The 14,836-nt window shown below is 44.1% G+C and overlaps 2 protein-coding genes and 1 long non-coding RNA gene across 27 annotated transcripts in view; 1 reads left to right on the forward strand and 2 right to left on the reverse strand.

The window, feature by feature from the left end:
• BRIP1 (BRCA1 interacting DNA helicase 1) overlaps positions 1-5,826 on the reverse strand; it is a 225,737-nt gene extending 219,911 nt beyond the window's left edge. For 11 of the 21 annotated variants that reach the window (XR_014520061.1, XR_014520062.1, XR_014520063.1 and 8 more), the window contains exons 1-2: positions 5,478-5,823; positions 859-986 (exon numbers count right to left, since the gene is read on the reverse strand). Coding sequence is in view for 12 of the 21 variants with exons in the window: in XM_083479762.1 (XP_083335888.1) it covers positions 859-951 (93 nt within the window). In the remaining 9 variants the exon portion in view is untranslated. Of the gene's footprint in view, positions 1-858; positions 987-5,477 lie in introns of all 21 variants that reach the window. The other 10 variants (XR_014520059.1, XM_083479765.1, XM_083479767.1 and 7 more) reach the window with 5 other exon arrangements.
• The window catches only part of LOC310695546, a 205,723-nt gene that overhangs the window by 50,895 nt on the left and 139,992 nt on the right, over positions 1-14,836 (forward strand). The gene's annotated exons all lie outside the window — the stretch shown is intronic.
• The window catches only part of INTS2 (integrator complex subunit 2), a 31,133-nt gene continuing 23,327 nt past the window's right edge, over positions 7,031-14,836 (reverse strand). For 4 of the 5 annotated variants that reach the window (XM_083479788.1, XM_083479785.1, XM_083479786.1 and 1 more), the window contains exons 21-25: positions 13,103-13,408; positions 12,304-12,411; positions 11,342-11,447; positions 10,893-11,069; positions 7,689-10,304 (exon numbers count right to left, since the gene is read on the reverse strand). In XM_083479788.1, coding sequence (XP_083335914.1) covers positions 10,135-10,304; positions 10,893-11,069; positions 11,342-11,447; positions 12,304-12,411; positions 13,103-13,408 — 867 coding nt within the window. In that variant the 3' untranslated portion in view covers positions 7,689-10,134. Of the gene's footprint in view, positions 7,163-7,688; positions 10,305-10,892; positions 11,070-11,341; positions 11,448-12,303; positions 12,412-13,102; positions 13,409-14,836 lie in introns of those variants that run through there. The other variant, XR_014520068.1, reaches the window with a different exon arrangement.

Raw genomic sequence — 14,836 nt, forward strand, 5'->3', positions numbered from 1 at the left:
TAGGATTGGAGAACCTGTAGCCTGCAGGTCAAATCAGAACCAGCAGATGTCCCAATTCACCCACAATTCGCCCATTTTCCCCAACCCTGCTCACCTGTCCCTCACCTGACCTCATATGTGTGGGACAAATGAAGAAATGGCTGCAAAGAAACAATTGGGAGCCTTATAGATGGGCAAGGCTTGCTGTAAGTGCCGATCAGTGCTTTTTCCTTTCTCCTCCTGTGATGAGGCTGCATTTTAATGTTGTATTTTAATCTTGTTTTTTAAGTTGTATTTCAATCAACTTGTTTTTATTATTGGTTGTTAGCCGCCCTGAGCCCGGACTTGGCTGGGGAGGGTGGGGTATAAATAAATATTATTATTATTATTAGAACACATCCCACAGGGAAACACTTTCTTTGCCTGCAGTATGATTTTAAACTATGTGGGGACAAAGAAGCAGGGTTTGCAGCAGGTGCAAATTCTGTTTCTTTTACCAGCGCAATTTGATTTCATAGGGCAAAGGCTTCACCTGATGTGAGTTGATGGACAGGTGGGCAGTCCCACACACCTGTCAAAGTGGCCCGGAGGAATTAGGAGAAGTCTGGATTCAGTCTGCCCCAGTTTAGAGCTATGTCCAAACCAGACCAAGATATGAGCATTATTGCAAATTTCATTCTCAGTTCTGTAAACGTTTCTAGTTGTTTTGGGTTTGAGGTTTGCATTTAAAAAGCAAGCAAGCAAACAAACCCAAAAACAAAACTCAACCATAAAACAGAAATTTTAGAAAACATTTTAAAATGAAGACTACTAGAAAAGGTTGAGAAATCTGATTTACTTGACTGTAACTACAAATCTCATTGCAATGAATAAACTTACTGCATTCATCATAGCAAGCTGTGAAGGGTATGCCTTGCAAGGGAAGAGAATTTTCACACCTCCAATGGTGTATTCTGACGCTGATGAAGCCATAACCACATTGAGTTTTCAGAATTCTTGATTAAAATCTGCAAGATTAAAAAAAAAAGCAAACTTGTTCTAAATGGTGAACAGGATGCTGTAGGAACATGGCAAAAGCCACAAAGAACGAGATAAAAATTAATGCAAACTGCTTGGGACTAGTAAGACATTCAATCAATCAATCAAAATGTTTATTCGGCTTTACGCCCATCATAAAGCACAACACACAAAACAAATCAAATAAAACAGCGGTCTCGTACAAGCCACAAGTAATATAACACAATTCACAGCTCGCAAGGACAAATATTGGCAAATCAAAACAAAAAATTTAAGATTAAAGTTAAAAATTTAGGCACTACGCTAAAATCAATGTCTGATGTCAATATCAAAAATTCTTATAACTATCAATAATCAGCTAACATTCCATTCCGTCTCTTGTACGAGAGGACGGCTGTTAGGAATTTAGCAACCTGTAGAGTAATATAAGGATCTACATCTTGAAGAACCCAGGCAAGCTGTAGGTCTACTGGTTTGTCAGCCATAGGCTGGATTATGGAGTTTAGTATACTAGCACGAGCTGAACTGTACATAGGGCAGATAAACATAACATGATGTAAAGATTCAGATGTTTTCATTTCACAAGCACACATTGAAGGGACTTGGCCCTTAGTGAATCTATGTCTCAGCACGTTTGTTGGAAAAACATTGAACCTGGCTCTAATGAAGGCATATCGGTGAGATGCGGCTATAAGCGATGTTAAGTAGGACGGAGCACGATAGATAGGGGTTATGCCGAGATTTAACGGCGAGCAGGCTCCATCACCAGCTAAGAAATTTTGGTATAGCTCCACATCATCCAGCCTTTGATTTATACACCTTTTTGCCGCGTTTAGATCCAGTTTGAGCAGTTCCGTGGGCGAGATCTCATAGGACAGCAGTTTGGCATGGATTTTTCCTGACCACAAATTTGTGAAGTCATCCCGCCACATGCTTTGAATGAGATAGTGGTTCGGGAGTTTATGCCATAGGGATATCCAATAAATCAAAACTCTCCTCCATAAAACTAACTCCACTGAGGGGATCTTCATTTCTAAGCGAATAGCCGCATTACTTACGCATGTTGGTAGTTTTAAAAGTCGGCGCAAGAATTGGCTTTGAAGCGACTCTAAAGGTGAGAGGTTTGCAAAGGCAGCCCATAAAGGTGCAGCATAGGCCATTGTGGCCATCACTTTGATGCTATACACTTTCAAGGCCGCAGGGATGAATAAGGCCCCCTCAGAGTAGAAAAAACGGAGGAGGGAGTGTGATAGGGCTTTTGTCTTGTTTTGAAGATATTCAACGTGCGCTTTCCACCCTAAATTATATTGAAAATAAATTCCTAAATATTTAAATTTATGTACTTGTTCGATTTTCGTGCCCTCCAATTTCCATGAATATAATTTTCGACTCCTTGAAAATATCAGTACTTTGGACTTGGTGTGGTTGATAGACAGATGATTAGAATGGCAATATGACACAAAAATCTTTAGTGCCCTCCTTAAACCCACTCTGGAGTAGGAGAGTAGTACCGCATCATCTGCATAGAGAAGTAAAGGACAACGATAATCTGCTATACGGGGGGTATGGATAAATTTTTGTGAGTCGATTAATGGGTTCCTCATATCACTGATAAATAAGTTAAAAAGAAGGGGTGCTAAAATACAACCCTGGCGTACACCCTTATTTACTGGCACTGGGTTGGTTAGGTCTCCAGCAGGTGATATTCTTACCCTGGCCACGGACCCGGCATGAAGTTGGGAGATAAGCCACAGGAGCCTTCTGTCTATTCCCCAGCAGGCAAGTTTATCCCATAGTAATTGCCTCGGAATACTATCAAACGCAGCTTTCAAATCTATGAAGGCTGCGCAAAGTTGGCCCCGTCGAGGTGTCGAGTATTTCCGGGCTAAGTGATAAAGAATAATTGCCTGGTCTGTTGTGGATCGGTTTGATCTAAATCCAGCTTGCTCATGCCCAATCAGGTCAGCCTCAACTGACCACTTCATCAACCTTGCCAGCAAAAAACGGGCATATATTTTCCCAATGGACGATAGCAGGCTGATATTCCGGTAATTCCCTGGGTCACCGGGAGGGCCTTTTTTGTAGATAGGAATTATAATGGCCTCCTTCCACGTTCCTGGTATTAAGCCCGTGGCATTTATTGCGTCAAACGTTTTAGCTAAAATCCCTGCCCACCATGTAGAATGTAACTTTATAGCCTCAACAGGGACCAAATCTGGCCCAGGGGCCTTACCAGTTTTCAGCTCAGCTATCAATTCTAGGATTTCAGCAGGGTCGGTATTGGGCCAGACGGGAAGGGGATTAGAAGGTCTCCAGTGAGTGGCCGGAGCTTCTGCCACTGAGAAATATTTTCTCAGGAACTGCTCCCATGTAGGGGCCGGGATCACCGTTAAGGGGTATTTCGTGTTTCTTCCCTTTATTAAGGACCAAAATTTCCGGGAGTTATGAGATTTTGAGGCAGAAATTATAGTCTGCCAGCGATTTAAATGCCATTCCCGTTTGGCCGATTTCTGGGCCTGTTTGTATGCTTTTTTAGCTAGGGAATAAGATGGAGGTAAGGCCAGAGCGCCGGAAAGTTTATAGTCATTATATATTGTATGTAGATGGAGTCTGGCTAGTTTACAAGCAGAGTTGAACCAAGGGGCGCCAAATTTAAAATAATCGTTTTTAACTCCATAGCTTGGAGAAGTAAAAAAGCGAGTTAAAACTTCTATCAGGGAAGAGAAAAAATTCATACAGGTAATAGGATCACACGGGACTATTCCTATGTCCGGCTGATCACCAGGAAACTTTGCTCGGATAAAATCCGTATATCCGTAAGACATTTCATTCAGTCTTATATGAAGTTAGACCATTGGTCCATCTAACTTAGTACTGTCTAAAATGACTGGCAGTAGCTCTCTAGGATTTCATACACGGGTTCTCTCCAAGGCTGACCTGGAGATTCCAGTGACTGAACTTGGGACCTTTGTTTTCCTGTGAAGCATGTGCTCGAACACTGAGCTTTTGTCTCCCACCTAAAAATAAAGTTTGTGTCCTCATGCCTCTGGATAAAGGGCTGAATTACATAAGAAGCTGCTTTACACCCAGTAAGACCATCAGTCCGTGTAGCTCTGTATTATCTACATTGACTGGCGGCAGTTCTCCAGGATTTCAGTTAAATATCTTTCACAATCTTACCTTCTTTGTAAACCACTTTAAAGCTTGATTTACAATTAAATGGTATACAAATTATGTTAAAATATAATAGATGGTAATCAAATTTATGTATCAACCTTCCTCTCAGGATGGTACACAAGAAGCTAAAATGCAAAACAGCAATAATAATGCAAAACAGTAATCAATTATTTCAACAAAACCACTGTACGAAAGACACAAAAAACCAAGAACATTTTTTTAAAATCTGCTAGTTCCTAGTGTGTTCAATTGTAGCTATGAGTTTCTGGCTTTTGTGTGTCTGTGTATTAAAAAAAAAGAGGGATGATTTCCAAAATGTGCCCAAATGGATGTTGTTGTACCTCATGCCCTAAGATTTATTCTCCCAGAGTTTTGGGTTGGATGAGGCTGGCAGGGGGTGAGGCTCAAAACTGAAGGAAACTTTGTGCCAGAGGAGATTAAATTTCTATTCCACCCTTCCTCTCAAAGGAGTCTAGACCAACCAGCAACACAATAATAAAATAAATGTTCACGTCGCTTCAGGACTGCATACCCCAAAATGCCCATAAAATATTTCAGGCCATCTTTGTGCATAAGGGTAATAACAAGAGGTTGGTGGTTTTTTTAAAAAATCTCTTACAGAAATGCTTGGTGTTTTTTTTTAAAATCAAGAATCAAAACACTCACGTGTCTGGTTTTTATTTTTAATGGCTTGTGAAATGCTCAGTATCACCGTAGCAGCCAAAGTTAGCCCTACTCCTAAGTAAGCCATGGAAAGCAATATGCCTGACTAACTTAGGTCCATTGATTTCAATAGGCCCACACTCAAAACTAGAACTTAGTTGGTTACACATGGCCGTTTAATAAGTAACAGCAACCAACTTGTGTGTGGAAAGAAAAGCAGGGGAAGAAAGCAAATTCTGTCCCACTCAACCATAGCTGGAGGAGACCCAGTGTGAAATGTTTTTAGGACATCTGTTATGTGGGTTTTGATCACCACCTCAGAATTCATGTTATTTGAATTATGATTTATAAATAGCGGGGGGGGGCGGGTTAGAGAGAGAAACGCCGCTTTTCTTTCCTCCTAAACTTACGAGGGTTTATATACATAAATATACAAGGAGAGAGAGATTTATGTACTATATATATATATAGCGCGGCAAAATAATCGGGCAGAAATTAACGGTCAACATACGCTCCCCCCCTCAAAAAAGGGATGGAAAAGCTAAGGGATCCTCCCCCCCCTCTCCTCTTGCGAGTTGGACTCGCCCAGCACGCGCGTATCAAGCCCAGGCCCGCGCGCGCAGAAGAGCCGCACTTTTTACCTCAGGAATCGGGTTCTCTTCGGTTTAGACAAGCCCTCCTTCCCGCCTGTTTTTCCTCGTCCCACGGCGCCCGTCTCCATCCGGCACCTCAGCCAATCACTGGCGAGACACGGGCTGCCGCCGGCCAATCGAGAGCCGCGAGCGGATCCAATCCAAACGTCCTGGGATTATTCTAATCGGAACTCATCGCTTGGCGTGTCTTCCGGGTTCCTGCTGTTGCCTAGGTAGCCGCTCAGTTAGTGCGGCCTACCTGAATTTCAGGCGTCTCTGCCTCCTCTCCTAAATTTCCCAAGGTGGAGATTCTCTGGCCATCGCTTACCACATTTTTGAATGATGTCTGTGCCAAAAACCCCATAAATCATCATAATCGAATCGTAGAATTGGCAAGGACCCCAGGGTCATCTAGTCCAGCCCTTCAGTCATAGGCATAGCCAGGATTTATTGGGGGGGACAGTACATCAGTTATTTTTATTGATTTACTTGCTGGGGGCACTCTGCCCATTATACCAGGGGTCAGCAAACTTTTTCAGCAGGGGTCCGGTCCACTGTCCCTCAGACCATGTGAGGGGCCGGACTAGATTTTGAAGGGGGGGGGGAAGAATTCCTATGCCCCACAAATAACCCAGAGATGCATTTTAAATAAAAGCACACATTCTACTTATGTAAAAACACCAGGCAGGCCCCACAAATCACCCAGAGATGCATTTTAAATAAATGGACACCTACTCACGTGAAACATGCTGATTCCCGGACCGTCCGTGGCCCAGATTTAGAAGGCGATTGGGCCAGATCCAGCCCCCGGGCCTTAGTTTGCCTACACATGCATTACACCATACTGCCTCTTAAAATCAATTAACTTGCAATTAATACTAATAAAATCAATGGGAAGAAAGGTAGTTTCTCAAGTGCCACGCATCTCAATGAACAGAAAAAATGGACTGTAGCTTATTAAGTTTGGTTAGGAAGGTCGCAAGAGAGAGGCGGTAGTCACTCCTATATTAAAATCACAGCTACATGCTTAAAATTGTCACCAGACATCCCCATTTCCTGGGGACAGTCCCCAGATTTACAAATCAGTCCTCTGACAAAATCCATCTATTTAGTAGGAAGTTGAAAAGTGTCCCCAGATTCATTGAAAAAAATCTGGTAAATTCATTCTATCACAATGTGCAATATAGATTCCTCCACTTTCCTCTTTGGAGAGGACTTTTGATAGATATTTTTGGCAGAGGTTGTCATCAATTAGCTGACAGCGACATCTTGTGGTTGGCGCGAGTTTTTCATTTTTTAAAACACTGCATTGCTTCTGCCGATTTTTTGCTTTCTTTCTAGTACAGCCAAAACAACGTTGCCCTAGTGCTGGTAATGGATTGTGTGTTTTATGTACTACTGTTTTTTTACTAGCTTCTTATCCTTCTTAACGGAGTATGCCAGGGATTGAACCTGGCACCTTCTGCATGCAGAGAGTTCTCAACCCACTGAGGTCTGCTCCCAGCTACCACTCCTCTCTGAAGTTGTAGCTCCTTGGGAAGATCACCATTTGAACCTGTAGCTGGTTGTAATGTTCCAGAGTTTTATTAAGCAATAATCGCAGTTCACAAGGCTTCACTTGTTACACAGGTAACCCGTGGTCTTCTGCATCTAGGAGATGCCATTTTCTTCATTTTTATTGCACAAGTTTGCATCTGAGAAATGTACAGAAAGTATTGATTCCATATGTGAAACACCACTCTGCATAACTTTCATATCTACATTCACATAAGGTTACCACCTTATCCACCTACTCTGACTTGAACTGTGAGCAACCCTTTCAGAACCCAGAATATGCATGAAGATTCAACAGGCAAGACACAGCTGATGATGCCACAAGTTGCATACAAGTTATCATTACAGAAAACAAGTGTGATGTGCAACAGAATGTTGCAGCATGATGTACTCCTGTACCGAATTCCAGCCAACTGACCAAACCAATAATTTTCTATTCAATTTCCCACCCCCATTTTCCCAACCTTTCTAACAGTCAGTCCCCCATTTGCTGTACTTTTGCAAACCTTTGTGTCCTCACAAGTCTCTTGATTCTTTCCCCTTTTTGTGTATGGGTGGCTCCGTTTGGACTCCTTACGGATGCATGCTCAGAGAATAAGCTTGCTATTATTATATAAGACATATACATGATGATATACAGTATATATATAAAGACAGACAACGAGCTGGAACAGTACAAATGTTTATAAGAAACGCACAATGTCCACTGGGTCTTCATTGAATAAATGCTCCCAATGGTATATAAAAATATTACAAGCCTAAGAAAACCAGAAGGCATGAAAACATATGTACACATTTTACAAGAATCTAAGAAATCACTCTCTTCCAGTTGGCTAAAATATTTAAAAACTGTATTTTAAGAAGGTAATACTGGCATATAGAATTGGGTTTTATCCAATGCATAGTAGACCCACTTAATAGACATGACTTAGGTTCATTAATTTCAGTGGGTCTACTCTGAGTAGGATTTAGCTGGATACAATATAACCTCAGCCGAAAATGTAGGCAAAGGAGGTTTCAGAACAGCACTGTCAGGATTAACCTGGTGGTTTCACTGAAGAATTAAACAACAGTGATGAAGAATTTTAAAATCAAACAGGAGGCAGCTGACCATCTTTGAAGAGGACAGAGGCAGTTTTGACTTTTTGCCCTACACTGACTGATCCCTATACCATATAATTGCAACATCCAACCCCTTTTGTGTACCTGAACCATGAAGGCCCTTCTGCCTTGGATGTCCCACTAAACCATGGTTAAAAATAAACTATTTCACATGAACAATGAGTGTGGTGGTATGTGCTCTGCTCAAAAGTCTCCATTCTGTTCCTCCATCGGGGAGGAAACCAGCACTCGCAGCCTTGTTTCCCTCAAACAAACCACAAACAGTATGCCAAGAACAAAACTTAAGCTTGGAGAGGAAAAACCATAAGCGCTGGTTAGCACATGATGTGAAGCCAGTCTCTGGTTTCTTTCTTTCCTGGTGCAAAGGAGCAGGATGGAGCAAAGGCAGTGACTTTTAACAAGAGTTTAAATGTGACGGCCAAACCAAGCTATTGCACAAAAACACATACAGAAAACGGTAGAGATCTGCATATGTACTTGGAAGATTGCACCTGATTATTAGGGAGAGGCGTTCCGCTACTAAAATGGTAACTTCTATGCAATAATAATAATAAGCAGGATATGTGAATGACTTCCTAACTGGACCACTGAAACAGCCATCTGAGATGCAATTCTTTTTACCTAAATCAACTAGGACTAAAAACTTTAGGGTTCTTGACTTACAAAAGGATCACTTCAGAAATATTTGCTCCCCGTTGTTGGCGAGGAAAAACATGAACATTGCTTCAGGCTTCGTATGTCAATTTTTTACACTCCGAGAATTAGCACACCATAAGAGAGTCAAGACACCCCACATCTTTCCTTAAAAGCCGTACTGAGATTAAAAACCCCCCAAAACAAACTGAGCTTAGCTCTGTGCTACCTGAACACATATCAGAACTTATTTTTGACACAGCAACATCACAACAATAAAAATGCATTTCAGTAAAACTGCTTTTGGTACTTTCCCCCACGCAGGCATCTCTAAACATATTGAACAGCCTAGTTTACACAGTGCTTTTAAAAACATGATTTTAGGGTTTATTCCCCCCCTCCCCCAGAAAAATCTGCAGCAAAATTCACATTTGCCAAAGATACTATAAAATGTTGGTACTTAAAACTGGAAATTTGACTAGGAAACAAAGTATTAGTTGTGAGGGAGTCATAGACAGCTGGGGACCTGGGTGCAAAATCTGAGAAATGGAAAATTGCCCGCTGACCCATCAACTCACCTGCTGCCCCTCCTAATGGCTAAGAAGAACTTCGCAGTCCCAGCCAACCACCACATAGCCACTTCGGGTGAGGCCAAAATTCTGTTGCATTGATCAAGAGTTTCCTACTGCCCCCTTTCCTAAAAAATATACCCCTGCTGACCACTCTGGGACTTTCAAACCTCAGCTGGCTCTGAGCAAGGGGCAACAAGAAAGAAACCCCCACCAAAACTGACCCAGTGGGGCCTACCACTACATGCAGACTTTTACTTTAAACAATCAAAAAAGTTGCATCTCTTTATCTCTCTCCCCCCAGTTCCTTTCAAACTGTCCTTGTTCATTTCACAAGCCACCCTTCACTTCTGGAGCATCTGCTTGAATGGAAGTTGTCCCACAGATTTCAGACTGTGGTTCGGCTTTAACTCAGGACACAGGGCGGAAGAGAACCGTCTGAGACACTGAAGAAGTAGAAAATGGCAGGGTAGCAATTTCTCTGTTTCACAAACACACACTAGGTCAGCTTTTGCAAGCCTCTCACCTCGAAAAACCACCAAATATGGATTCCGGAAGGAGTTGACACGGAGACCACTGCAAAAACCTTAAGATGCTTTCACTGAAAGCGGCGTTTGCCTGCTGCATCCACAACTTTGCATTAAAGCTAATGAAAAATATACAGTTCCCTTCCAAGCCAATTCGTAGCTTCACTTTGGCCTGGAAAGCTTCAGTTTGGAATTTGCCAACTAGAAGTCAGCATCCTCTACCATGTACCCAGCAACGGCCCTTTCCATTTTGGGCGCACCTTAAACTCCGCCGACACTCATGTTAATTATTTCGATGAAAGTATTTTCGATACACTGGCATAGCTGGACGTTGGGGTCTAAGCTGCTGGTGTCTCCCGGTCCAGTTTTATGACCCGTCTCTTTGTGAAGTCTTGTTCGCTCGTACGGTTTCTCCTTCAGTTGCTGGAGACCTGGGGGACAAGTCAAGGCATTGCAAAGTGAAGTGGCACTTAAGGTAAAAAAAAAAAAATCAAATATTTATGTACTTTGAGGCAGCAAAGGAAAGGGTAGAAACTTGGTGGCAGTGCCAATTATCATTCTTATTTTACAAAAAACAAGTCTCCAAGTGACTGATGCTGAGTAAACAAAAGGCTCCAGGTTTTACTTCTGGAATCTCCCGTTTAAAAGGCACCAGGAAGCAGGAGATGAGGAAGACCTGCATTCTGCCTTGGACCCTGCAGAGCTGCTACCAGCCAGAGTAGACGGGCAAATAGACTTACAAAGCAGTTTACAAAGCAGATCTGCATGACTTCTCTCCTTGTGGGCAGGTACAAGGAGATGTTCAGAACAGGCCATGAAACCTCATCCCAGACCATGCAAACCTTAATCAATGGCACTCCTCTGATGGCCAAGATTTTAGCCACACGGTGTTTGTGTGTTTCTAAGTGTACCTTATTCGCCGCAAATGGACAACGTGGTGCTGAATTTTCAGCATTCAGAGGAGCTGTTCTAAGGAGCAATCAGCACACCAATCATGTCTGCCCAGCACGAATACTTACGCGTAATGATTGGGTCAAAATCCCTCGTCTCCGTGGCGACGTCTGAAGCACAAACCTGCCCGATCTGGATGAGCAGGGACATGATATCCTCATAGAGGGGAGGGAAGGCTTGGCAGAACGAGACCAGGCAGGGCAGGGTGGGGACGAAAAAGGTGTAGCGCTTTGCCTCGGTTAAAACTGGAGAGACAAAAGGATGCGCTTTTAAAAACAGGACGGATCCAAACAATGAGAGCCACCGTTTAAAGAGGCACACAATTTAAACACATACACACAGACTGCATTTCATACACAGAACTTCAAAGCAACCCTGCCAACATTTTGGGGAATCCACAAATTCTGTGCCCTCTTCTATATAATTGCAAAGTGGCGACTCGCATACGTGAGCAAGCAACCACTGGCTTAATGCACATAAGGTGAATATCTAGGCTTCCCATACATTCAACAATTACCTGTTAGCAGCGTCCCCATGACATTGATAGCCAAACGGGCCACACTGAGGGATTTCGGCAGAGCGTACTGAATACATAGGTAAGAAAGTAACTGGATGGCAAAAATCTGGAAGACAAGGAAGCAGGTAAAGGATATAAAAGAAGCAGTAGGGTTTTGTTTTGTTTTGTTTTGTTTCTAAAGTAAGACTATCCTGTGTGAAGTTTTATTGTGCATTAAAATCAGAATTACCCTACGTTCCTCTAACACAGACATTAACACATGTAAATATTTGTTTATATCTATAACCCCATAGGAGAAACCCATGTGGGGTACAATTAGCAGCTGCACACAGAAGACCCAAGAGGTGCTCACAATATTTGTTTGTTTGTTTGTCTACTTACTTGCTGCTTCTATGCTATGTATTTCTGCAGCATATGTGCCAAAATAGCTTCTAAGTGATTTACAACTATTAAATCAGTACGCTATTAAAATGAACAGCAACAAATCCACTGGGGCATTAAAACATCCTAAATTAAAACAAACAGTAAAACAAACTATTAAGTACGTTTTTAAAAAACCAGATAAACAATAAAATTAGAAGTTTGGTGCAAGGGAAGGGTTGCCTAAACAGGTGTCTTCAGGGGCTGGCGGAATGCCAATACTGATGGAACCTCTCCTATTTCAGCAGGGCGGGCATTCCACCAACACAGGGGCCACGGGTGAAAAAGCTTGCCTCCATGTTACCACAATGTACAAAACCCATCTGGCATTTCCCTAGCAAATGAAAATAACTACCACCGCTAGACCTAAAGGAAGCACTCATCAGGGGCAGTGCTTGGATGCTTTGAACCAGGGCTGAATACGGGATCTGTCCTTCCAATTACGGGGAGCAGGACGGGGTGGGGAGGGAGCATCTCTCTCTCTCTCTCTCTCTCTCTCTCTCACTCACACACACACACACACACACACACACTCACACTACCTGTTTCTCCAGTTCAGGCTGAGCAATCAGTTCAGGTATGAAGTCCAAGCAGATATGCATGGATGGGATGCCTGCCACTGTCAGGCCAAGCAGCTCGTACGGGTACCCCTGTTTGAGCAAAAGAGGGAGAAGGTATCAGAGAGAGACCGCGAGATCAGGGTTGCACCATGAGAAGATTAATCAAGGAGTTGGAAAGAAGCCACCTGGTTCCAACTACAGCGGACATTCGGGTTGCGAACGTGATCCGTGCGGGAGGAGAGTTTGCAACCCGCAACATCCACAACCCGCAGCGCCACGTCTGTGCATGCGTGGGTTGCGATCTGGCACTTCTACACATGCGCAAAGCGTAATTTAGCGCTTCTACGCAACCGCCGAAACCCGGAAGTAAGCCGTTCTGGTACTTCCGGGTTTCGGCGAGTCTGTAACCCAAAAAAAGCAACCTGGAGCGTCTGTAACCCGAGGTATGACTGTACGGTGTGTAATCTTGCCCCACATTTTAGTATGAGCAAGAAGAGCTTACTGTATCAGGCTAGTGGCCTTTCTGTGCCAGCATCCTCACAGTGGCCCACCGGATGCCTTGTGGGAAATCCGCAAGAACAAGAGCACCTTCCCCTTCTGAGATCTCCAGCAACTGGTATTCTGAAGCATGACTGAAGGTAGAAGACGCCTCGGTCTGCTCCCGACCTTTGCCCACTCAGAGCTGCCTGTGGTCCGCTGATCTTGCCACTGGTTCCAGCACTGGACCAGAACACAACAGACGACACACCCTGTGAAAGAGGCAGGAAGCACAGCCACACACCTGGAAGTGAACTAGCTTGGCGATGTTGGGGTCGGCAATGAACATCTGGTGCAGGAGGCAGCAGATGAGGCACTGGACCTCCCGCAGGTTGCAGAGGAGACTCTTCTCTTCCTTCTCCCCATTTCCCTCCACCTCCATCTCGTCGTCGTCCTCCTCCTCCTCTTCTTTCAGTTTCTTCTTCCGAGGGCTGGAGTTGGCAGCTCCTGGGATGCCCTTCTGCTGCCGGCCACAGCTGTTGTTGATCAGGGGCTTCTCTTCTTCCATAGGCAAGCAGATCTCCAGAAGAATCTGGACAGCGGCGCTATCCTGGACAGCAAGCGAGAGGAGGCAAAGGACAAGTGGCAACCCACAAGGACCCACAGGAAGATGTAGTATACAGGTCTTGAAAGACCTGCACTGGCTCCTAGTACGTTTCTGAGCGCAATTCAAAGTGTTGGTGCTGACCTTTAAAGCCCTAAACGGCCTCAGTCCAGTATACCTGAAGGAGCGTCTCTACCTCCATAGTTCTGCCCGGACACTGAGGTCCAGCGCCGAGGGCCTTCTGGCAGTTCCCTCGCTGCAAGAAGCCAAGTTACAGTGAACCAGGCAGAGGGCCTTCTCGGTAGTGGCACCCACCCTGTGGAACGCCCTCCCACCAGATGTCAAAGAGAAAAATAACTACCAAACATTTAGAAGACATCTGAAGGCAGCCCTGTTTAAGGAAGCTTTTAATGTTTAATAGGTTATTGTATTCTAGTGTTTTGTTGGAAGCCGCCCAGAGTGGCTGGGGAAACCCAGCCAGATGGGCAGAGTATAAATAATAATTTATTATTATTACAGAACCAGACCGTTGGTCCATCTAGCTCAGTATTGTGCCTACACTGACTGGCAGCAGCTCTTTGGAATTTCAGATGGGGGTCTCTCCTAGTCCTACCTGGAAATTGAACCTAGGATCATCTACATGTGAAGCAGAAGTTCTATTCTGAGGTGTGGGCCTTCCTCTCCACATTAAACCACGGTTTAGTGTTGCAAACAGGCCCCAGGCTCCTGCAGTCTCCCCTACCCCCAAACTTGTTTCTCTTTTTGTGAGTGGGTGTTGGAGATTTTCATTCCCAGTTTCACAGCAAACCATCGTTATGTCATTTTGCGAGTCCGTTCAGGTCAGCACTGTGCCTACACTGACTGGCAGTGGCTCTTTCAGACAAGGGTCCCACCCTGAGATTGTGGGGATTGAGCCTGGGACCTTGTGAATGCAAAGAAGATGCTCTGAGACAGATCCATGGCCCCATCTCTCAAAGATTTGGGGAATGGAACGGCTTTTTCTGAAAGACGACAGGGTTCAAGCCAGCCAGCCATGACCAGATGTACTCCACACTCTGCCACATTTTGCTGCAGACCCTAACCGGTTTGCTTGACTTGGCCGTTGTGCCAATTCAGGGCAGGGAGCAGCCTGTGATAAAAGCAGGATGCTGCAATAACCAGAGTTCTTAACAAACAGAAGAGGGGAAGGGGAAATTAGGCGACCCAAATTCTGCTGCAAGAAAAGGCCGGATTCCGCAATCTGAATCAATTATGCAAAACTCTGCATCATTCCCCTAGTCCCTCCCACCCCATTTTTATTCCGCATCAAAGCAAATGGAGATCACCGAAGTCCCACTCACAGCCGCTGGAAATCCCAAAAACAATAAGCAAGGGGTGGGAAACCTCTGACCCTTCAGAAGCTGTTGGACTTCAACTCCCATCGGCCCCAGCCAG

The sequence above is a fragment of the Podarcis liolepis genome, assembly GCF_965112155.1.
Source record: "Podarcis liolepis genome assembly, chromosome: 16".
NCBI classification, from domain to species: Eukaryota; Metazoa; Chordata; class Lepidosauria; order Squamata; family Lacertidae; genus Podarcis; species Podarcis liolepis.